General features: G+C 38.3%; 1 protein-coding gene across 1 annotated transcript in view; it reads left to right on the top strand.

The window, feature by feature from the left end:
- The window catches only part of ABI3BP (ABI family member 3 binding protein), a 167,142-nt gene that overhangs the window by 10,823 nt on the left and 130,355 nt on the right, over positions 1 to 25,964 (top strand). Inside the window, 4 exon segments of the mRNA XM_074816699.1 lie at positions 4,494 to 4,562; positions 7,934 to 8,066; positions 18,413 to 18,594; positions 21,628 to 21,689. Of these exon segments, the coding sequence (XP_074672800.1) occupies positions 4,494 to 4,562; positions 7,934 to 8,066; positions 18,413 to 18,594; positions 21,628 to 21,689 (446 nt within the window).

Raw genomic sequence — 25,964 nt, 5'->3', positions numbered from 1 at the left:
CCCTCAGCGACAGGTGCATTCCATCTAATGCCAAAAGGTCTGGCGTCCTGTATACTAACCCATGATTGAAAAATCCAAAGCCCTGACGGTAACACCAGTCTTGGAGCCACAAGTTCATCTGTTGAGTTCTCCTGTATTCTTCTTCATCCATCTCCCCAGCTGAAGGGATGGAGGAGAACACAATTTGTGCCCCCGACCCCTTAATCACTTTCCCCAGGGACCTGAAATCTCTCTTCATTGCTTTAGGACTTCTCCTGGTAATATTGTCACTTCCTACCTGAAAAAACAAGAGAGGGTAGTAGCCCTTGGGTCTCACTAGAGCAGGGAGTTTAGCCGTAAGGTCCTTGACCCGAGCCCTAGGGAGGCAGCAGATATGCAGGTCCGGTCTGCATATTGGGCCTTTGACACCCCTCAGAATGGAGTCACCCACTACAATGACTCTTCTGGGGTTCTTTTTAGAACTGGTTTTAATACCTGGTCTAGAATGACGCGGCCTTGGTGGACCTTGGTCTTCTTCCTTGTTTGACTCATTCTCTTCCTCCTTCTCTTCTTTATTCAAAAGTTCCAGGGCCCCAAATTCATTGTGAAGGGTCACCATGGAGGGTGAGGCAGGTCAGGAGAGGATTTTCCTGCCTGCCTGAGTGGGGACCTGCTTCCAGCCTCCCCCATCTCTTAGGTCCCCTCCTTCTGCCTGGTAGCAAGAGGATGAGGGATTGCCTGCCCCGTTTGAAGCCTCCATTTGCTCCTGTTGCTTTAGGAGTGCTAGGGTGTTACTCCACCAATTAATTTCTCTTTCACACTCCCTAATACTTTTTAATCTTTTGACCTCTTCTTTGAGTTCCACCACCAGGCTGAGCAGGTCATCCAGCTGATCACAGCACACACAGGTGGTATCGCTGCTGCCCTCTGGCAGGATTGACAGGCTCAGGAACTCCCTGCAGCCCGGGACCTGGACTGCTGCATGTTTGCGTGGCAGCTCCATCTGCGTCACCACGTTCTTTCTGGTGGTGGTTCTGATGCAAGTGGAGACCATGGTTCAGTCTACTCGTGGAGGATGATAAGATGAAACTAGCTCAGATTAAGTTCTAGACCCCGGAGACGGACTGCGCCCTGTCTGCTCGCCCTGCCTGCGTGAACTTTGTTGAAGTTAAGGTTGCTCAATACTTTGTGAGAGTTTTAACAGTCTCACAAGTGGGTGTGAATGCACAGCAGAAAACTGGGATTAAAGTACAGGGAAAACTAATTATTTTAAAGTGACACTTATTTCTGGTTTTAGGTCTCAATACAAAAGATGTCTAGATGATTGCACAGATCCCAGAAGAACTGTGTGCAGCCCTAAATATTAAAAAACATTTTTTGTAAATTAAGAGATATTTGCACTTTGGGGTTGCTCTTTCTTTTTAACTAATTCTTTTTTTCACATTGCTTTGAGCAGCTGTTCAAAATGCTCATCTTAGTTATGCTTATCTTGGGTGGGGTTGAAACCCATTTAAAAAGCAGTAATTAAACAATTAAAGTACACCCATAGTATGGGTTTCCAGTAACTTAGTTGCATAGAGTCAGTGAAGTTAAGTTAGAGTGGTTTTTCCTACACTGGCACATCCTTTTAAGTAGTGCAGCAAGCTTTTGATTTATTCAGCACTGGTTTTCCTTCCTCTCTCCTTACAAAAATTTGGATGTTGTTTTGCTGATTAGGGATATCAATTAAACTCAGACACCAGAGTGAAAAGAGCAGGCGTATTTTACTAGAAATAACTAAATAATATAACAAAATAATACAGAAAACATACAGTAATAAAAGACAGAATAGTGCACTTAAACAAATAGGAAAATACAGGGTAATGCATCAAATCATTACTACAAGACAGAGAGAATAGTGATTAAGAAAGATACATCACCACTTGCATACTTTACCATCATCCAGATCCGCAGTCGCTGGGAAGCCCCGGTTACAGCGAGGATTTGGAGATCCTTTCCCAGCAAGTGGGAAATCCTACGCGGTGCGTCCACCAGTAGGTGAGGCTTCCAAGGTCGCTGTGAGTGGGCCCAGCCTTATATACCTAAAAAATCAGTAAGCCAGAATAGCTGGCACCTTTGTTTTAAGCGGAAATATCTGGTTTTCATCTCACGTTAGGTTCCCCCCAGAGCCTGGCCAGGGCTTAAGGGAGAAGCTAAGGGAGTTTCCCTGCTTATCTAGTTAATTTATGAGCAAGGTCACAAGGCCCGACAACTGCTTTTGTGGCCCTGTTATCTTGCCCACACATAAAGAAAGATAAGGATACATTCAAGATAGACATGTTTTATGATGTTTAAGCTACATCTTCTATGCATATTTCACTAATGACTACATACAGAGTTAGCAGTTTCAGTTCAGAGCCTGTTGCTCAGGCTTCAGTATTCCCACCTTTTACATCAGAATAGTTGGTTTGCTATAACTTGGTATAATACCTATTAGCACAATGGTTATCAGTTATAAAATGCACAGGATTCATCTATAGGTCGACTCTGGCTTGGGCTTATTGTCCAAGCCTTAGCACTTCAGATGTGAGAGAAAATGGAATGATTTCTCAGTGGTTCTGTTTAATTTGTAGACTTCAGGGTATCTGTTAAAATGAGATATGCAGGAAATTAAATCTCTCATCCATAAATACAGATTTAGATAAATGTATCTAAACTAGAGTAAGAATTGTGCCTGGAGAAATTATTTTTTTAAAAAAGCATAGTTAAAGTAGTTTTGATCGGTACATGGTGAGTCAAATTCTTCCTATGGATATCTCTTTGCCAGCTCCTATGACTTCTTTTGTAGAGTTGCAGTTCGGTCAGAATAGAGCTTGGTTTTAAATAATTAAGAAGGGTGGAAATCGCTGACATCTGATGTCAAAAGTTAAGGGAAAATCTTCTTTCTGAAGATGAATTCCCCAAACTAAAATCACCATCTCAACATTGTTTTAATCAAAGCGTTTATTATTTTAAGCTGCAGGGTGAAGTTATCTGCCTTTTACTGCCAGAAACATGAATATATCTGAACTTGTGGCCTCTTACTGTGTGTGCGTGTGTCATCCAAACTGCATCAGATGTCTCTGATATGTGTTAAGAGTTTGTGTAAAACTTAGTTTGCTTCGTTATTTCCTATGAAGACTGGTATTTCCAGAAGTTTTCCAAGCTGGTTGACAAGTGACACCCAGCTAGCGATAACTCTGCATCCTTTAGAATGGCTGCGGTGCTTGTGTACTTTAAAAGAAACTTAGGCCATTTGGGTACCATTGAACTGAAAGAGGAAAATTCTCGTATTTGGAAGGGCTTCTTTTTTTTTTTTTTTTTTTTTTTTTGCTATGTAATATGATCTGTTCTGTTAGCTTTTTGAAATGAAGCAGTTGAACCTTTTATGGGAAGTGGTGCAAAAAAGTTTGAACCCGAGTTAAGATGGAAAGAGATTATTTCCTGTAAAGATATAAAAAAATATTTTGCAAAGGTTCATTTTTCCTGGGAGAAAATACATATGGGTTAAAAATAAAAGAAATGTAAATGTCAAAAAGTCTGGAAAATACAGTTTGTCTCTCAGATGAATTTATTGAATAAGAAAATCACTTAAACTGTTCCTGTCCTGTTGTATGCAACATTATTTCTAGTGTAACAGTACCCAGTCAAAGTCACAGCCCTTTGTGAGTTTTACACAAATATTAGTTCCTTGCCCCTACATGTTAGTAATAACTTTACTTTCATAAAGAGTATTCAAAACTGTCAAAGCACTTAATAGTTAAATCTCATAATAAGTCTCTGGAAAAAGTATGTAAACCTAATTATAAAACAACCCAGTAACCAACGTGGAGACTGTCTTAAGCAGGTCTTACCTTTGTGTTGTTTCCTGCAACCAGACAATCATGCAAATCTTGAATGATTTAGTTTTAGTCTATTGGGGTATGTGCTCTGAAATGATCAATGCATTTTGTTTATTCTTTTTGCAGTAGGTCAGCTCTTTACTGGGAAACTGCTTACTACAGGAACACTAAGGTGTATAGCCTGAACCAGAATACAGAAAATATTGTAGAAGAAGATCCTTCAGCTTCTCTCAGGAGTAGCTATCTCTGGTTGTACTCTTCAGGCTTTGCGCTTTTTACTTTTTTACTTTACCTGTTTTACTTTTCTGTTTTGCTGTCACCTCTTCATCTGGATTTTCATTCCCCTTCACTTTCCAAGTACCATTTGCATTGAAATGTTACATGTATGCCCTGCCATGTTCACCTCTTTGTTGTGTCCCAGTCAAAAAGAATTGCCAAATCTTTTGTGCGTGGGTGTATTATTTTTCCTAATGGCTAGAATATTTCTGAATGATTGGTAAATAAGCCTTAAAGGAAACATGCCTAAAGATCACAAAGACTGGATAACCTCTCAGGCATTCACTGAATATTGGACTTTTTCTAATTAATTATGGGTTAATCTCTTTCTCAAATAAATAGCATGTCTGTACTAATAGCTGCTTTCTTCATTTGCAGATGCAGAGCCACGGTACTTGGTTTCCGTAAGACCAGCGCGTATTTCAAATAACAAGAAATCCTGTTCAGGTATTTTACCATTACTGCATCTCTTTCTTAAAGTAATTAAAGGAAGACAGAATCTTTTACTGTGTTTCTCTGAAAAAATATTTGTAACCATAGATGTCTGTCTGGAATGCACAAATTCCATATGTGGGAAGGTAAAGTGGAGGACAGTATTTCCTAGTCAGTAATTAGTTACACATGGTGTTCAAAACATGAAAAAGTACCTAAAGATTGTTTGTGTAAAAAGCTCTTAGAAATGAGAATTGAAATTTAGAATACTAATTTCAGATGTTTAAAGAGGTCACAAGTGTATGCAAAAAAAAAAGTAAAAATTTTGAAATACAATGATCTGGTGTAGTGAAGTTACTCTTCCCAAACTACCAGTAAGGATTCCTTCATCTATGGACATGTTCATGCTCTTTATTTCTCATTGGAAAATGGTAGCGTGCACGCGTGTGTGTGTGCAAGGAGTTAAGGAAAGAGGGATGTTTCTAGCTTAAACTGTCCATAGCAGAGCAGAAATCTGAAATTGATCCTAATTTGTTCCAAAGACTTTCTATATGACCTTAATCATGTCATTAATACTGTTAGCTTTTAATTCCTTACTTAGTATGGAGATGACTTCTCAGGATCACTGGACTGTTGCAAAGAATGAACTGATAGTGTATATATATGTTTATAGCTTGAGACAAACTTTTTAGTAGGGCCTGCTGCGATAGGATGGGGGGGTAATGGTTTTAAACTAAAAGAGGGTAGATTCAGACTAGATATAAGGAAGAAATCTTTTACGGTGAGGGTGGTGAAACACTGGCACAGGTTTCCCAGAGAGGTGGTAGATGCCCCCTCCCAGGAAACATTCAAGGCCAGGTTGGACGGGGCTCTGAGCAACCTGATCTAGTTGAAGATGTCCCTGGTCATTGCAGGGGGATTGGACTAGTGACCTTTAAAGGTCCCTTCCAACCCAAACTGTTCTATGATTCTGTAATCTTTATATGAATTTTTTTAATTCCTGGTAACTGCTTGGGATTAATGTCTTCTTGCTTTTGGCCAGATGTAAAACAGGGTGTCTGGAAAGATTTTGAAAAGTGATTTACCTTTTGGATGCAACATACATACATCAAAAACCACAAAACAACAAAAAAAATGCCCAATGCACTATTTGGACATTAGTAATTTTTGTATCTACAGTCTACAGAAACTGATTTGTGGAACAAGATCTAGATAATTGACTTTTCAGTCCAGCAGACAAACATGTAGGAACAGCTGTTGGTTTAATGCTAGCTAGATATATGTCAAGTCTTTTTAGTAGTGAGAATAGTTAAACTGGACAAATTACCAAGAATTGTGGTAGAGTCCGAGTTGCTGCAATTTTAAATTTACAAATGAAGATTGGTTACATTTCTAGAAGAGACACTGTAGTTCCAACTACAGTTAATATGGAGGAGTTGTGTGGTTTGTGTTCATATAGATCAACATAGATGATCACGAAGGTAATTCCTAGTTTTACAGTGTGTAAATCATTGCAGTCTCTAACTGGGAACTAATAATAAGAATCATAATCAAAATCATATGTATGTCCTCCTGAAAACCAGTATGATTTCAAGTTGTATGAGAACTGTTTTTTTATTTTCCTTAAAACTCACATATTTTCCGTGTTTCCTCAAAAAGTGATCAAGAAAGGGATTTTGCTATAAATAGCAGATTTGCCAGATAGTTTGGTGAATGACCGAGCTGTTTGTTTTACGTTTTTATTTAAAAATGGAGAAAGAGTATAGGAACTGGTCCAGAAAACAAAAAAATTATTCATATGTTTGGCCCTGTGGCAATCATACATTCCACTGTATCATACATTCCACAGTATTTCAAAGCATGTCATACTTCATCTTAAGGGTAGAGAGTGGTTTTGTTTGTTTATGGGGTTTTTGTGGCAACATATTCATCATCAATATAAAGTAAAAACCCACATGGTTAATGTTTCTAAATGCACATGCATGCATTGGTTGAAAGTACAAATCCGACTTTCACTGAAGCTTGTTAAGTGAAGAGATATTATGTTTCAAAAGGCATGAAAAGAAAGCTAGTCAGATCTGTTTCATAACAGCGTAAAATATAACCCTTAGATCAGTGGCTTATAAACTGTTAGGGAATTTGTGGTCACCTGTACATTTTGAGGAGGTACAGATCCTTTAGATTTTTGAAATATGTAATGTGGTATAAAGAATATATGAATTTTGTTTAATTAATCATCTTTCAAACACCAAAGGTTCTCCTTGGGCTTGTAGCAGGCCACAAACTACAGTTTCAAAATAGTTGCTTTAGATCATTTCTTAATTTCCAACTACAAGCTTTTAAACTTGATTTAAAGAAAGTTCTTTCTCCACCTGAGTTGTGCTACTTCATTCAGAGCAAAGCTAAAGTTAAGTATCATGCAAATGCTGAACATTTTCAGTGTAGTAGATGGTTAAAAGAGAAAAACGCCCCCAGATATAGACACTGACTCAGATCTGCCTACAGTTAAAAGCAAAAAAATTTTTGTAGGTTTTATTTTACTCTTGATGAAGAATGCTGTAGAAAGTATGAATTATCTATGGACATAATTGCAGTGTCACTGAGAATCCTGCCAAGAAGTTACTATTTCTGTCACATGCAAAGAGAGACTTCCTAATGTCCTGAGCTCTGTGTAACAGCTTCTGTGACGCAGTCCAAGAGTAACCAGAGATTTGAAGTTAATCTGCGTATTCTTATACTAAGCATATCCAAACCACCCACTGTTCATCTTCAAAAATTAAGTTTAACTGGAACATAGGCTTAAAAGAGAGAAATAGTGAGAACTTATTATAAGACAAAACCAAAACAAAGTTTAGTAAACTGATCTCCCTCATACCCACCAAATAATAGCAAGAATTCCTTTAGGTTTACCCTGAATCTGCAAGTCTGGAAGTGGAGCTTTCCAGTTTCTTCCTAGGTTGAAATACATGCTGTGGAAGTCCAGAGGGGACCTAAGAAGTAGTCTTTGAGGCTTGTGTGTCTGATACCTGCTTTCTAAAGCAGTAGCCTAATCTGTGCTCCTGCTGCCTGCTAGCTGCATCCTCCCTTCCTTTATGCCAAGTTTGTTCTGCACTTCTTTCCTGTGTTCATGCTCAGTTGGCTTGCAGGTGTTTCACTTGCCTCAATGAGAATCCAACAAACAGATCACAAATGCTGTCTCCCCCTCCTTTTTTAAATCATATGTTGGAAATGGTGACTGTGAAAAAGAGAGAGAACTGTTGTACCTTTCGCTTCAAGTTTAGAAGAGAAGTAGGTCTTCATTTACTAATAAACTGCAGAAACTTTCCCCTACATAATGCAGGAGACAGAAACTAACTTGTAATTGGAATTATATGTTTCTTATGTAGGTCGGAACAAGACTCAAAAGCCTCTGCAGTTGGTGGTTGGCACTCTCACCCCAACCTCTGTGTTCCTGTCTTGGGGCATCCTAGTCAACCCTCAACATGACTGGACGGCAACAAGTAACTGTGCTAGTGACAGGTAACGTAACAGAAAACCATTTTTTGTGATGATCATGATTTAATTCAGTGTAGTTATCTGGTGTGGCTGAAATAAGTTTGACAGCGGAAATTAAAAAGTTGGAAGCAATAGTTCTGAATGTGAAGTTTTCTCATTTACTTAAATTAGTAATTTGCAAGTCTTTACTTGTCTTGAGTGCAAATTTAGTCAGATGTCTACATGCTGAATTATAAGTCTTACTATTCCACACTAGATCCTTTGTTCTCCTTAAACTCATGACCTTGGCTTTACCTTCATTTGTATCTGAATCAGTTGAAAGAAACTTTGTTAATTCATAGGAAATATCTTGGTTTACAGTTGGCCAAACACAAGTAAAGTAAGTCTTTTGCCGTGCTGTGGTAGGGGAATGATGCCTTGTTTTAATGCTATTTGATTTTTGTTTCCTCTGTTTCCTTACCTTCCTGGTATTGATACAGTACAGCTTTCATTAGTTTTCTGTTGTAAGTACAAAATCTTTTCTATAATATTTTTGTTTTGCTGTAATTATTTAATGAGTGGTACAGTAGGTAGAGAGCTCAGGAAGACTCACCAAATAACAATTTCAAGAAAAGTCATAGTTCTGGGTAGCTTCTCAGTTAAGTGCACCATTACATTTTGAGCACCTCATGACAGATGAGTAAAATTAATCTGCAGAAATTATTGAAATTGCTGATACAGGTGTTTTCCCTGCTCTGTCATTTTGGTGCTCTCTTTGTATTCTTCCTTTTATGACAGAAGATTTTTTTTACTTTGTTTAAATTGTGTGAAGCTCCATTCAACTCAACAGTGTTTTGTAAAACCAAGAAGAAACTTTGTGCACCCATGTTTGGAATGCATCTACGTCTGGTTTGCAGATACCATATTTCGGGTTTTTTTAATGTATCTTTGCATTATTGAGAACTTTTCTTTTCCACTATCTGTCTAATTTTTATCTAAATTTGCAGCTGTCTAATTTAGACTTGAATCTGCTTGCTTTGGTGTTGATAATAAAACTCCCATTGATAACGTAAAACTGGATGTCAGTCATAGATTATGTTAAATAAAACCCATCCCATGTAGCCAATATGACCTTTTTCTTACCTCCCAAAAGTTTTGGGCTAACCCTTTTAAAACTTCAGAAATTTTTCATGAACAAATTTGGGTCTTTATCACCAACCAGAATTTCAAACACCTTCAAAAAAGTGTTAATATTTATTAAAAAATTGTTATGGATTATTAGGAGATGTCCACACATGTAATTTCACTAGGATTTTTTTTTTCAATAGAAATAAAAGTTGGTTTAGGCTTAAATTTTGCTCTCTCAGTCAAGAAAGAAGTAAATAGTCTCCTACAGTTAGAAATCAAAGCAGCAAGCTAATCATGGAGGAGCCTGTTAAGTGTTCTGCCCACATAATGATTTTAGCACCATTTTTACCATGCAACTTATCTTCTCTACGTGTCAGCACCAAAGTTACAGCACCCATTGTGCAGTGGGAAGGAAGAACAATTAAGAAGCCTATATCCTGTATTAATCCACGTGGATATTCAAAGCATATGGTACCCACCACAATGCCTTCATCAGCTTCATCAGGGTTTTCTCTTCAGTAACTTAATATTCTTGTTTGACATACATTGTTGCAAAGTTTGAACAAACTCTTTAACATAGTGTGCAATGTTTTCCACTTAGTGCAGTGGTAATGCTGTCTTGCTATGTTTAGAATATATTCTATATGTTTGTTACTTTAGTGTGAGACGTGCTTTTACCATGTCTTTGTGTCAAGTAATGGTATATGTCTCCCAAAATTCTGGTTCTTTAGTTAAGTGTTGTTTAGTCTAGTTAGCTGATTCCTCTCAGGTTAACTTTTAATGTGCCCTCCATTTTAGTGAAATGTCAGGCTGTACTAAATTACTGCCTATGTATTTACGTTTAGCCCCCATAAGAGAACTTGCCTATAAGAGTTGTATTGTTCATTTTGTTTGAGTATCTCCATGTACTTCAACTCTAAAGATACACTGACAGTCATGAGTAGCTGTTTTAAAAACACTTAAATCCCATTACAAATGGTCATGTCAAAGTATGGTATATACCTATATGCAGATTTCTATTTTTGCAATCAAGCATAGCAATAAAGTTAATGAAATAAAAAAAAAAATCGCTTAAGTGGTGCTCTTAGTTTGTTTACCTTTATTGGACCAAAATGATTGTGATTTGTATAAACGGTGAGAACAGTTCTCCACATGACCATGGTGTGCATTTCTATAATTTCAAGCAGAGATTGGATTCAAATACATTTCTAGTCAGTGTCTAGAAGAAAAATTATTAATTTATGATAATAATTTGAATGATAACTGGTAATGTATGGTAAGAAAAAATTAGCAAGTAACCCATTCTTAGCAAGTTAGCATTGTGTTGAAAGTACAAGATTTAAGATCAGGTAAAGGATTCATCAAATTTCTATCTATTGCAGGGGCAGTCTGCTTCACACTTAATACTTTTTCATCTGCCATGTTCTCTGTTCTATGACATGTTGAAATGTACTGTTAATCATCCTCAAGATTGTTACATAGTGACTAGCCTCTAATCTTTGACATTGGCAGTATGTGGCAATTAAGACCTCTTAACTCAGTTCTGCCAGTTAATATCCCACCAAGTTTTAAATTTGTAACTCTGTGTGACCTGAAATGAAGTCAGTGTTCTCAGCCTCAGATTTTACCATCTCCGGATGGACATTAGGCTTTTGTACAAATGTTGCATAACAAGTTAGTTGGATATGTTACTGACTCAGAAGATGAAAACCACATGGAACAGCATGGATCTGTCGGCCAAGATTTTCTCTAGTGCGACTCTGACCTCAGTGGGATATTCCTCAGAAGATCTGGTTTTGTGAGCAAATGAATTTTGAATAAGAGGTGCCATGTTCTCAAAGAGCATTGGTATCTTTAATTGCTTTAGTGAAATCACTGCTTGCTTATTGAGGGCACATATTGTTCTTCTTTACCTACAAAGTGCTTTTTAGGAAACTCCAATGAAGAAAAAGTTCCTGTGCCATTTTTTGACAAACCATTCTTTAGTTGCTTAACTCTCTAGAGGTTAAGAGCATAAACCAATAGTGCGCTACATATTTCCTGTGAGATAACCCCAAACCCTAATTCCTTGTGGAAACAAAGATAATCGCTGCCATTTGTATGGACCAAAGTTCTTTGCAAGGTCAAATTTTAAAGCCTACTTGAAGCAGCTTTGGTCAGAGCCTTAGCACGAGAATGTAAAACAAAACAAAAAGACCCAAACCAAAAAACTCAAGCGATTAGTTTTATGTAACTGATGAAAACTACATAACACCAGAAAGGTTCCACCAACAATGTGGAGTGAATTCTCTCAGCATCTTCTGTTTTCTGACACCAGTCTGAAGTAGTTGATGAGGGAGGATGGCAAAGTCATGATAACCTGCTGCACAGTCATGTTCAGTTCTTCTTTTTATAATTCCTAGAGTAGAGAGACTTGTTTCCTGTCTGCCTTGCAATGTTCAAACAAGCGTTAGTGGACAGAGCTGTCATAATAAACATACTGGGGCTATGTTTACTGTCCATTTCAGTCTGCAAAGGAGAGTATAGACTGTTGTATAGACTTCTTTTTGGCCTTTCCTTTGGTTAGAACAACTCCACAGATTCCAAAATGGAACAGGGGTTTGAAAAAGGTGGAATTTGACCCTCAGTTCTTTAGGAGGGCGAGTCAGGAAAATGAACAGAAAAATGTTTTTTCCGTGCAAGACAAAACCAGGATTTGTAGATAGAATACTATATTTTACTGTATTGAGTGGTTTGTATAGGAAAACAAACATGCTTTCAGATAAATGTGAAATAGAAATTTAAAACCTGAAGGTATGGTTTTTTTCATTAAATATATCCGAGTTAAGAACTTTGACAAATTCACATATATATTGTTTCAATTTGTTTGTTCGTGATTTTAAAATGTCCTAATGTCATATTTGCAAGTGGTACATATTTTGTGTTTTACTTAAGTTGTATCTTATGCTTTAAAAAAGCAAGAAAAATAGAGGAGGGAAAAAAAACTAGAAGAATACATACTTACTCTTTAAGTTGCTCAGCATGTAGAAGTAGGCTTTTTAAAATCCTAAATTCAGAAAGATATGTGCATGCTTCTCCTTTTGTGCCTACCAATCTATGTTACTGTGCAGCTGCCAAGTTAATTATTTGGCAACTTTGTGTTGCAAATGTCATAGAAAATATTTTAAACTTAGCAGAATTCCTTAAGAAAAACATGCTGCAGCAAATAAACTTTTTGAGTGTTGGATGCTTTTGAGTTACTGTTGTGGGAATGTATGCTAAAAGCTTGTTTAAACATGGAAGGATTTGTTCGTGGTCGGCCTCTCATTCTTCAGAACCTCTAACTCTTCAATTCATTTCAGCGGTTCTACTAAAAAATTTAAGTGGAAAAAGTGAACGTTAGTGATCTTGTAAAAGTGAAAACTAAATTAGTGCTTTGCAAACTTAGCTGGTAGCCATCAGCAATGTAATTCTTTCCATCTTTTTATATATGTTAGTATTTGTTACTTTAAAGTATACTTGGCAATAAAAAGGAAACAATATGATCAACTTCATGTGCCGATTTGTGAAACACTCAGTATCTGAAAAATCGTAGTTTAAACCATTTCTTTTACTACTTTCTAGCACTAAACAGATGTGCTTCTAATGAAGTCTAACTATAAACAAATAAAGAAATATATGTGTATGTTAATAGTAATTTTTTTAAAGTCTGATTACATTCCTATGCACAAAAGTGAAGTAAGTTTTATAATCTTTTATCTATGGCAACACAAAGCCACAGAGCAGGACTGTTCTTATATCTTCGAGGCTTAATTGTTTGTTTAGTGTTATGTGTGACTAAAATAGTCATGATTAAATTGTTTGGAGTTTTGGTTTGGATCTGGTTCCAAATACACCCATGATATTTACACAAACTGACCTAATCTGGAAATCTTATAAAGCCATCTGCCTTATAAGATTTCCAGTATCTAATTGTTTGTGCCCAAATATTTGAATGTGCAAGCATTTTCTGGGAATCTGGCTGAAAAGAGATTTGGTTAACAATTGGAAAAATAGCACTGGAATTCTTGGCAAGACAGTGTAATTCATACTGATATATGAAATCTTAATGTTTTGCCTATCCATCCTAGAATTTTGCTTCTCTTAGCAGTGAGTGAGATTTCCTTAATTTCAAAAGCAAAAACCCTGTGGGTGGCTGCTTCAAAATGGTCATCATATTTTGATTTCTTCTGTAATAAAAAAGCTAACTCTAAGCTGAGAAAGAAAAGGTTTCACTGTCTTGTGTTGTAAAGTTAAAAAAACCAAAACCAAACAAAAAACAAAGAACAAACCCAAAACTATGTGAACTGAACGTAGAAAGGATAGAAACATCCTTTTGTATTCAGCTGATAGTTTTTTCCATAGACTTTGCAGATATGGTAATGACTTAAGAATACTGTAAAAGATTAATTCAACCTTATTAATGTAGAGAGAGTTTCAAGAAAGAAAACATTGAACATATCGTGGTATTGCACAAATGCATATGGAGAGAGGCTGTTTTGGTGAATGTAGGCTCTTTATTTCTTTACCGTGTTGTTGTCTTTTTTTTTTTTTTAATTGACGTTATTACAGCAATTAACTCTGAGTGTAACAGTATCCCTCACCTGCTCATAACACCTTCTGTTTAAATTGTTGGAGTTTATTATGCTTTCAGTTGTCTAGTAAAAAGGGAGGAGGTAAAATTTCTCTACAGTCTTCATGATGGTTTGCTTGGAAGTATCTTCTAATGAGTGAAACGTTGCTTGTTAGGGAGAGAGGGAGAGATTAATTTTTATGGAGCTTATCAAAAGAGCTCTTATGTTTTACAGAGTGCTGTCTGGAAGAGAAGTGAAGTGAATCCTGAAATCTTATGATTAGTATTTGTTGTAAATAGGAATACAAGTGATATTCAATATTGTTCTGCTAAAATATACCATTTTCATATCCCTCCCCAAAACAAATAAAGAATCAAAATTAAAAGCAGTTAAATATTTGCAGGTCTTTGCACATGCTGAGAATCTAGATTCTCACTCAGTGTACTGGGTGTGCCACCTCCTTGCTAAAACATCAAACTAGCATTCACAGCTGTGAATAGCATTCCTGGGACTGTCCAATTACACTTCACTTGAATATTGTATTACTTTCATATTAGATATTAGGGCCCTGCAGTCAGTTTTTCATATTCTTACTTCACAGAGATAATGGGAAGTGTTTTATGTGAGAAACAGTGTAGTGTACCTTTCCCGTCTATGTGAGTGTGTCTGTACTCCATTTCAGCCTGCTTCTATAATTTTTTAAGGGAATCTATAGAGAGGTTTCTCTAAATGTTTGCAATCCAGGACAAGCAGTTTTGCAGCTTCTGATACACATAGCAGGTCAGCTGCATAAATTTTGTGTGCGTATGTCACTGCCAGGAGGAATTGATAGATGTGAGTGGTGACTGAATTTCCATAGAATAATAGAATCACAGAATGTTTTGGGTTGAAAGGGACCTTAAAGATCATCTAGTTCCAACCCCCTGCCATGGGCAGGGACACCTTCCACTAGACCAGGTTGCTCAAAGCCCCGTCCAACCTGGCCTTGAACACTGCCAGGGAGGGGGCAGCCACAGCTTCTCTGGGCAACCTGTTCCAGTGGCTCATCACCCTCACAGGAAAGAATTTCTTTCAAACTGTTACCCCTCATCCTATCCCTACACCCCCTGATCAAGAGTCCCTCCCCACCTGTTCTCTAGCCCCCTTTAAGTACTGGAAGGCCACTCTAAGGTCTCCCCAGAGCCTTCTCTTCTCCAGGCTGAACACCCCCAACTCTCTCAGCCTGTCCTCACAGGGGAGGTGCTCTAGTCCCCTGATCATCTTCGTGGCCTCCTCTGGACACACTTGAGCAGGTCCATGTCCTTCTTCTGTTGGGGACCCCAGAGCTGGACACAGCTGCAGGTGAGGTCTCACGAGAGGGGAGTAGAGGGGGAGAATCCCCTCCCTTGACCTGCTGGCCACACTTCTCTTGATGCAGCCCAGGACACAGTTGGCTTTCTGGGCTGTGAGCACACATTGCTGGCCATAGTCAGTTTTCCATCCACCAACACCTCCAAGTTCTTCTCCTCAGGGCTGCTCTCAATCCACTCATCGCCCAGCCTGTATTTGTGCTTGGGGTTGCCCCAACCCATGTGCAGGACCTTGTTGAACTTCATAACTTGGCCTTGTTGAACTCCATGAGGTTTGCACGGTCCCACCTCTCCAGCCTGTCCAGGTCCCTCTGGATGGCACATCCCTTCCCTCCAGCGTGTCGACCGCACCACACAGTTCGGTGTGGTTTTATTGCTTTCTCGTGTCTTCAATTATATGTGTTGATGTTTTGATACTGTTTTTTTTTTCTGAAAGAAAGGTTTGAAAAAGGGAAAAATTAAAAGGAGAAATTAAACAAAATTTAATCAGTAGAATGTTCTCAGGCAGGCACTGAAATTGCACTATATGCGGCAGCTTGTTGGTCAGATTTAACAATGAGTTGTTGTTCTTTGATGACAAAACTTGGCATTTCTGAATTCATACTCTATAAACAGATGATTGCATTTCCCCAAAAGTGCGTGTTTTTACAATTTGGATATTTTTAATACTCAAATGATTGTGACTTGCAAATTGTGAAATGGAGCTTCATTTTTGTTGCTTTTTGTTGAACTGATTGAGGAAATTCTGTCATCACAGTCAGTGATTTTAGTACTCATTGTGGCAAGTTTCCACTGAAATAATTACACCCTTGGTGAAGTTTTTACGGGCTTGGAAATCTTGGAGCTGAGAGCACATTTCTTCTATGCTATATATTTCTGTTTCTAATGGCACAATTTGGCACAACTATAAAAATCTTCTTGCCAGATTTTTTAATAGTCTTGAATTTTTGTGAAAGATGGTTTTTGACATGCAAGTGTTCGTGGTATTTTAATTCATGTTAGGAAGAAGGAATTTGCAGGTGTGGAGACTATTCAAAACTAGAACATTTTCTATGGTAGAAGCAAGTGGGAGCAGCCGCTTAAAAGCCTATTCATAATGAACAAGTTTTTGGTGGGTTTTTTTACTCCTGATTTCTGATGCAGCTATTCATTTAGACCATTCAATAACTGAAATGAATCAGTATACTGTTTTCTTTCCATCACATACAATCACTTTATTTCTACCCCATGCAACTAAAACAAGTAGGAAAAGGTAATGATGAAGATGAAAACAAATGAAACTCCCGCTTTCAGGCAAGCTGGGAAGAAGGTGATTACTTCTACTTGTGATTCACATTTTGATCATAGAACTTATATCTGTTCTAAATCTCCTACCAAGAGACTGTATGAGGTCCAGCAAGATGCATTTATGTTGCAGATGGGATTTATTACTGTTACATCCTTTGCAATTTAGTGACAGAGATTTCAAGTAAGCTTTTCTTGTCTGTTAATGTCTGTGTGACTATGTATGAAGGAATTTAGAGGATAAAGGAGGAGAAATTTTCCTCATTTTAATCTCGCCAATAATTTCTTGTTAAAAATGTTCTTTGTCAGTCCAACTGATATTGCTTGACACATGAAATTTGAGTAGATCACAGCCCACAGAAATAAAGATGCAGATTATTACTTGGTAGTCCAGGAACTGATAAGAAGAGAGAGGATATTTATTACTTACCGTATTTCTTTCCTTTCTGAGGCTTGGGTTAGACTATGGCTTGTTTTGAACACAAAGTAGTACAACTAATGAAAAGAGTTATGTGAGCCAACATAAACATTAATTTTTTAACCTGGTGGAATACCTGAATGAGCTGAATTGTAGCAATTAAAACAGGAGAACCTATATTTTTGATGCCAAGAAAATAAATTTGACAGTTATAAGATATGTAAACAAAGATAATCTTTGTGTATAAAAATATTTTCCATGATTATTACTTGCCTTGTCTTAGGTTGTGTTTTAATAATGAGGTAGGATTTTCCCTGTACTCAACAGTCGTCTTTCACATATACTCTACTCTGGAATTGGTCTTCTGTAACTGTAGCAAAACCAGCTTTATTCATTGACAATATTGTATTTGATCCATTAAGTCATTTTAATCTGGAGCTTTGATACCTTTTCAGTTGATTAAAGAAATTTTTTTGGTTGTTTTTTTAAAGTCCCTTACTTCCTCTCCATATATTTTCCTATATAATACATGGCTTAACTCTCACAACCCAAATTTCTTACTCTTCTTGCTTGTGAATGATTCTTAGGCATGTACCTGGCGTTCTAGAGTTGAGTTTGTTTTATGGCCTTATTTTACTCTACTGAAGTATGGAAAAATACAGTTGGATGGAATTCATCCTTTTTCAGCTGATGTAGATGTAAGATGGATATGAGCAATGGATATGCTTTAATTACATTATGTGTAAAAATTTTCAGTAATATTTGGATTAAAAAATTACTAAATCTCTCTAAGATTTGTTTTTACACAAACAGAAAACCCCACCCCATTCTGGCAGTGATTCATCATGTATAATGAAAATGAGACTGTAGCAGGCAGTGGAGTTCTTGTGCCATAACTCTCATCATTTACATTGCGTTGTTTTATACTGGTTACCATTGCAGTCACACTTTTTCAGGGTGGTGCTGCTTGATTGAATTGGGCAATTTCTGTAGAAATGTTTTTTAATTTCATAATCTGTTAGCATCGTGTTGTTGATTTAAACTGCTGAAAGTAATGTCTTGGTTTACTTTCTTCGTTGAAGTGTGGGCAATACATAATGCAATCACTGAGTGAGGAATGTGTTATATAAATGTCAACTATTACTGGTTTTCCCTTGGGAATATTTTTGGATTAATTTTGAGGGGAACACCTTCCCCTGGATGGATATAGAAGATTTTGAGAAATTGGTTGAGGCTTCCTGACTAATAGACTCATGTTTCAATTGACTACTTCTGGCACATGTCAGAATCACAGGAACTGCTTGCAAAATGAGCTTAGAGTTTGTGGTCAGAACTTTGCACACATGGTTGCTTGTGATTAAGGAGACTTCTTTTCCACTTTGTATAATACTCCTAATGTTGGGATTTGTATGATGGGGAGCAGATATGTATCTAGGAGATGACTGGGCTAGCATTATATTTGCAGGGAAGATATGCTGGCTTTTCTGATATTGGATAACTATAAGGGGCCAGAAAGAACAAGAACAATGGTGGGTAGGAGTTATTTTAGTAATTTGTAATGAAAAGGGTTGTAGAGAGTTTCTTTGTGAAGAAAAAAAATATTTTTCTTTTGTCGAGCAGGTTCTATACAGTTCGCTACAGAGAAAAGGATAAAGACAAGAAGTGGGTTTTTCAGCTTTGCCCAGTTACAGAGACGGTGGTGGACAATCTGAAGCCAAACACTCTTTATGAATTTGGAGTTAAAGACAACGTAGACGATAGTGTTTGGAGCAAGACTTTCAATCATAAGACAGTTCTGTCTAGTAAGTATTTGACAGTAATTAATCAAATAGCTACTCAGCTTGATGGTATTTTTACCTCTATTGTGGTATTACTTAGAGTAAGCTACTCATCAGGTTTTCATTATTTAAATGCTATCCCTTATGCCCCTAACAAATTCTTTTAGGAATTAGTGAAACTGGAAATAGTTTGTGTTTTGAAAAACCGCCACCTACTCTTCTGAAAGGTGTTGTCTCATTGCAAATAGTAGAGGATCTGTTGCAGGTTGGTAGAACTCTAACAGTGATTAGATACACGTAGAGTGTTGAGTACATATGTTTATATTTCTGACTGGATTCCAAGCTTTTTCCTTGGACATTGAATAATAAGATCATTACTAATTTGAGGCAATGGAAAGTACTATCCTTGTTTGAATCTTCTTTTGTATCTGCTTTTATGTTCAAGCTAGTTAAAAGCAAGACAGGGCCTGTCCTATCCAGCATGCATCACAATGGGCCCTTTATGACTCTGCTTGAAAGTTGAATTTGAAGCTAATTTTCAGTCAGGGAATTATATAAATTGTGTTTGAAGCATGGGCTGTTATGTATGCTTTTGTTTGGGTTTTCATGGAGGCAGTGTATGGCATCTCTGGCTGTTCTCTGTCATATTTTAAGCTTTTTCTCTGAAGTCCCAAGGCAATACAGGCAAAGTGACATCAATTTAACCCTTGAAAAAACATGTATTGCTCAAAGAATTATTGTTGTCAATGGAGGAAATAGGCAGAAGCAGAGTCTTCCTCTTTCTAAAGAGAGGAAGAGAGAACTTAACATTGTCCAATTTAAATTGTTTTTCTCAAGCATAAAGTTATTTCTGAGCATGATGTTGGCCAGAAGATGATGCAAACTCCTATGCTCAGTATTTCCAGCTTGACTTGAAAGAATGGGAATTCTCATAAGAGAGACTTATTCATATGAGATTTCTAGCTGAAATTGATTTGGACCTCACTTTCAAGTTGTTGGTGAGTTATACAGCTCAATATACTTGCAGATAAGGAAGGGGAGCAGTAGGGTGGATTGTAACACTGCAAAAGCCGTCATACTCCCTAATAAAGAATTTTGCTGGCCTTCATCGTAAATTAGAAAGCCGTAACTTTGAAGTACCTGCCCAGTGCCCATAGAGTCATTCTAGCAATCCAGAATAATGCCATTGTTATACCATGAGCTTAAGATGGAGAACGGTGGAGTCTTTTCCCATATCTGCCTCACAAAAAGAAACTCTGCTTCACAGCTCTAAAGAAGGCTTACTAAATGACTGGTTTTCCTACATTTTAAACATTTTAAAGCCATCTGTAGAGTGAATGCTGGAATATATTTGAGCAATTAAAATAGGAGGGAATGAAGAGTGCATAGTGTTTATAGTTTAATACTGTGTCCACTGAAAATGTCTGAAATGTCCACTGGCATCACCAAATTATCTCTTTGTATATAATGTATTACTAAATACTGTTTCTTACAGACACTATACATTTTTAATAGGCCAGTAGAATCATTCTTGTAACTTACGGAGACAGATGGAGTTTGGTTGAAAGATACTTTCTTGTAAGAGTTCATCTTCTATTTAGATGAGATTTCTTTTTCCTAGAATGTAGACTTGTGTATTCAGTGGATGCTTCTGCAGCAACTAAATCCAGGGAGCTTGCTATTACATTCTGGTCTGCTGATAAAGTATCTTCTAATCAGAAAGTTGTCAGCACCTTTCAGATTCAAGCCTTTCATATTGCCAGTGCATAGTAGGTAGATACAGAAACTGTTGGCAGTAAACAGAGAGTGAACATTTATTATAAATCTGTAACCATCCCAAGGTCTTTTCATATATTAAGAGGCATCTCAACCTAGGCCAAACATCTTTCACTGTAAATTTTCTTTCCTCGCTGAAGAATATATAAATTACTATAAACTGTAATTCCTGTTGCATGTTATTGTATTTGTTGAATCCACAGGCCAAATTTTTGTTGCATACTAAACTTGTTGGGAGAAAAATCTGTTTTTAATTCATGATTTGAAGACATAAAAGGCATGGCAAATGTTCAACAGTTATTTAACCAAAATTTATCAAAAGAGATGAAAGTAGATTATTTCTGACCATCATAACATGATTTTCTCATGAATCAGTGGGAAACTTTTGTCAGTTTTCCCTTGTCTTTAGGCCAGTAGTAGGTCCTGTTCCTGAGAAGCATCAAGCACTTTGAAAGATTTTTTTCAGGATAGCATGTCAACTTAAATGGCTCTCATTTGATATTTCTTTATAGTTGAATTTTTTTCTATTGCTTATCTGTTTTGGATGGAATTGTGAAGAAATATGACAATTAGCTTAATGCTTGTTTCCATGCCTATTGACACAAAGGGAGCAGAAAAGTGTAAAGGTGGAAGATGTAGACAAAGTTTGAAGCATTGTGCTAGAATATGAGATGCTGGGAGGGACTGTTTCTCCTCTGTACTTAACAGCTGTATCACAAGAAGCTTCTAATACTAAGAAACTAAGAGGAAAAACCTAAGAGAAAGATTAAATCCATGCGTTACTTTGCTCATATGTTGAGGTAAAGGAAACACAAAGAGAAGTGATACGTCTGCTCTGTATTGCCAGTGATAAACGTGTATTTCTTTCAGAAGAGCGCACTTAAAGACTATTGGAGATGCTTTTAGCCAGTCCTAGTACCAGCCTGACAGATGGGATGCAGAAATTCCTCTTTCAAGTTTCTTCCTTGTGTATTAGTGTTGTGGCTATATTAATTTTATTAAAGAATCCTCTTAGGCACCTCTGACTTCTTAGTAAGTCCCAAAGACCACTTCAGCTCTCTTACTTGATACATGAAATGAAATACATTTCATTTCCTCTCTGTCAAAATGTGAAGAGGAGGCTTTGCAAATAATTTGAAAAACAGGACCAAACAGAACTGTTACATGGTGTGTTTTTATACTTTATAATTAAGCCTCCTAAATTTCTTAGCTATTTTAAAAGGTGAATAAACTTGGTTTGCTTTGGACAAAAAAAGTAATTCTGTGTATTTATTTATTTAGATAAAAAAGTAAATGGACAACTCCAGAATATGTACAAGTTGGTACCTAATTCCCAAACACAGGTATGCAAAACAGTCTTATTTTTTATACCACATTTGTATTTTGTATGGCCAAATTTTTGCTTCTCTTCTAAAGTGAGAAAGACATTATGACAACAAATTGCCAATATAAAAAATCTGTTAAAGCTAAGACTAGATGACTGTATGGAGAAGTGTTTATATGTGTTGATTGATTGATGAAATGATTAAGAACTGTGGCTGAGATGATTACATATACTGATTCCGGTTTAACAAAGATGAAGCTGATGGTTTCCCGTGTGGATTCTAAACACTAAAATTTACTTATCCCCTTGTAATAGTCAGGTTTGTTAACCTGTGGTATTTGTGCTGGTTGGTTCATTTTGTGGTAAGGTAGTGCTATTATTTTACAGACTAATCGTGTATATTCAGGTCTTCTAAAATCGTTAGTCATCCCATTGAATTCACTGATAGTTCTCATCCGTGAAGCAAGCATTTGAAGAACCAGAGGAAGCTGGAAAGGGCAATTTGATTTGCTTATCAAAATTGCTAGGCAGTTCATTTAATCCTTGCAGGTGGCAAGGTAGAATTTTTAACCATTTCATCAAAGCATTCAAAGACTTTTGTCAATAAATAAATGTCAATATTTATTCATTTCCTCTTTTTCTTTTCTCATCTGGCATTTGCTAGCAGCTATCAATCAAACATGGGTGGGTCTCATATGTGCGTGGATTCACATACACAGACACTTCTTGCTCCCAAGAGCTGAAGCAGGAATGAAGGCTCAGTAGATTGAACCTGTTGGTAGACTAGTGTTAATACAGTGGAAAATAGACATTTTATTCATAACTTTTGAACATTAACTCCTCTATTATGAGATTAAATTGGTTTCTTCATATTTCCTTTCCTTAATTTTTCATCAAATTGCAAGTTTAAGCAGCTAATCCTCTGGGGTTCTTTTTGTTTTGCTTTGGTTTTAGAGGTACTATCCCTGAGGTAGACTGGGATAACTTTGCAAGAAAAATTGTAGAAATCCTTGTTACTTCAGACGATCATGAAATAATAGAGTTCTCTATTCTTAGAGATGCCAGGAGAGGCGGCAGCCATCCCGGACTTCCAAAAGGCTGACTTTGACTTGTTTAGGCACCTGCTTGAAAGGATCACTTGGGAGACGATCCTGAAGGGTATAGGGGTCCAGGAAGGCTGGGCACTCTTTAAGAAGGAAGTCTTAATGGCACAAGAGTAGGCTGTCCCCAGGTGCTGTAAGAGAAGCCAGTGGCAGAGAAAACCACCCTGGCTGAACAGGGAGCATTGGCTGGAACTCAGGGAGAAAAGGAGAGTTTACAGCTTTTGGAAGAAGGGGCTAGCCACTCTCAGTGATTACAAAGATGCTGTGAAGCTATGCACGGTGGAAATCAGGAGGTCTAAAGCCCAGCTAGAAATTAATCTGGCTTCAGCAATCAAAGATAACAAGAAATGTTTCTGTAAGTACTTCAACAACAAAGGAAAGACCAGGGAGAGCCTCCATCCCCTGCTAGATGCAGGAGGAAACATGGTAACAAATGATGAGGAAAAGGCTGAGGTGCTTAATGCCTTCTTTGCCTCAGTCTTTATTAACAAGACTAGTTGTACTGAGGGAATCCAGCCTCCTCAGGCTAGAAGACAGAGACTGGGAGAACGACCCCCCCACATTCCAGGAGGAGACAGTCAGTGACCTGCTGCATCACACAGACATACACAAGTCTATGGGACCGGATGGGGTACACCCGAGGGTGCTGAAGGAGCTGGCTGGGGTGCTCGCCAAGCTGCTTTCCATCATTTACCAGCAGTCCTGGCTGACTGGGGAGGTCCCGACAGATTGGAAACTGGCCAATGTGACACCCATATATAAGAAGGATCAGAAGGATGATCTGGGAAATAACAGGCCTGTCAGCTTGACTTCGGTGCCTGGGAAGCTGATGGAGCAGCTCATCCTGAGTACCATCACACAACACATGTGGGACAACCAGATGATCAGGCCCAGTCAGCATGGGTTTATGAAAGGCAGGTCCTGCTTGACAGACCTGATCTCCTTCTATGACAGGGCGACCTGCTTATTGGATGAGGGAAAGGCTGTGGATGTTGTCTACCTTGACTTTAATAAGGCCTTTGACACCATTTCCCACAGCATTCTCCTGGTGAAACTGGCTGCTCGTGGCTTGGATGGGCACATGTTTCGCTGGGTAAAAAACTGGTTGGATGGCTGGGTCCAAAGGGTGAACAGAGTTAAACTTTGGTGCCTCTCAACGTCCTCCTGCCACATCCAAAGCCTCCTGCTCCACCGACTGAGCCAACTCCACCTCATTCCTCCAGCCTTAAAGACTGCCATGACAGATGGAACCCAGAGTTATAGACTAAATGAAGTCAGTAGTCATTTTGGAAGGATGGCCCTTAGACTGAGGGAATGATATCTGTGAGACCTGGGAAAAAGGGTGGTTATTCCTTAGAATGTATTTGGAACTCAAGCATAACGTAAATGCTATGGAATAAGGGGTGGAGACTGTCCTGGTTTCAGCCAGGATAGAATTAAATCCAGTTGACGGCTGGTCACCAGTGGTGTCCCCTAGGGCTCAGTTTTGGGGCCACTCCTGTTTAACATCTTTATTGATGATCTAGATGAGGGGATCGAGTGCACCCTCATTAAGTTTGCAGATGACACCAAGTTGGGTGGGAGTGTTGGTCGGCTCAAGGATAGGGAGGCTCTGCAGAGAGACCTGGACAGGCTGGAGCGATGGGCTGAGGTCAAGTGGAGGAGTTTCAATAAGGCCAAATGCTGGGTTCTGCACTTGGGCCACAACAACCCCCAGCAGCGCTACAGGCTTGGGGAGGAGTGGCTGGAGAGCTGCTAGTCAGAGAGGGACCTGGGGGTGTTGATTGACAGCCGGCTGAACATGAGCCAGCAGTGTGCCCAGGTGGCCAAGAAGGCCAATGGCGTCCTGGCTTGTATCAGAAATAGCATGGTCAGCAGGGACAGGGAAGGGATCTTACCCCTGTACTCAGCACTGGTGAGGCCGCACCTTGATTACTGGGTTTAGTTTTGGGCCCCTCACTACAAAAAGGACATTGAATGACTCGAGCGTGTCCAGAGAAGGGCCTCGAAGCTGGTGAAGGGTCTGGAGCACATGTCATACGAGGAGCGGCTGAGGGAACTGGGGTTGTTTAGTCTGGAGAAGAGGAGGCTGAGGGGAGACCTCATCGCCCTCTACAACTCCCTGAAAGGAGGTTGCAGAGAGATGCAGATTAGTCTCTTAACCAAGTAACAAGCGATAGGACAAGAGGTAATGGCCTCAAATTGCACCAGGGAAGGTTTAGACTGGATATTAGGAAGTATTTCTTTCCAGAAGGGGTTGTGAGGCATTGGAATGGGCTGCCCAGGGAGGTGGTGGAGCCCATCCCTGGAGGTATTTAAGAGTCGGGTCGACATAGTGCTGAGGGATAGGGTGTAGTTGGGAACTGTCAGTGCTAGGTAAATGGTTGGACTGGATGATCTTCAAGGTCTTTTCCAACCTAGATGATTCTGTGATTCAGACATTTTAAAGGCTTGACTCATGAGTGGTGATTATTATAAGGGAACAATCCGTTCTTCACAATTCTTTTCTGTCTCTGATTTTCCAAGTGTTTTCATGGTAGGAAATGGTCATGTATAGTTTCTCATTGTTCATTCTTCATATTGTACAATATTGTAAATAGTTTGTAATTAACCTGGAATTCCTTCAGGAATCAAACCACAGTCTATTATATATGTTTTCTTGTAGGAATAATTAGGACAGTAATACTTTAATTATAGCATTACATACGGAGTTAGAGCAGTATAATGCTTAGGTTATTGGAAACATGGTCATGTCTTACATATACAAGAAAAAGTTTTATCTGTGAGTAATATGAAGCTAGTTGATTAGATATTCAGAAAGGTTCTCATCTCATTATGTTGCTGATGAAATCAACTTTACTGTTCTTCCTATTGGTCCCGTAAGCGTCTTTAAAGTTACGTATGACAGCCCAAGACCAGGTAACTCGTTTTGGCATATGGAGTGCAAGCTGAGTTCCTTCATTCCTCTTAGCAAATCCTGTGTGCCAGGACCCTGACTCTGTTACGTCGCTTCTGTGGAAGCAGGGATTCTATTTATGCAAGAGAAGTCCTGAGAAAGTGAGCTAAAGCAGTTTTCCAAATATTTGCACAGCTTAAGCATGAAAAGAGGACTGGAGCCAACATCCAGTCTTTTTAGTCAGCTTCACAGGGCTTAGCTCCAGAGCAGTACTGCTTTATCACCCTCCAAAGAA

This window comes from Strix aluco, chromosome 2 (genome assembly GCF_031877795.1).
Source record: "Strix aluco isolate bStrAlu1 chromosome 2, bStrAlu1.hap1, whole genome shotgun sequence".
In the NCBI taxonomy this organism is placed as follows: Eukaryota; Metazoa; Chordata; class Aves; order Strigiformes; family Strigidae; genus Strix; species Strix aluco.
Note: the sequence above shows the minus strand (reverse complement) of the source record. Positions and strands in the feature narration are given on the sequence as shown.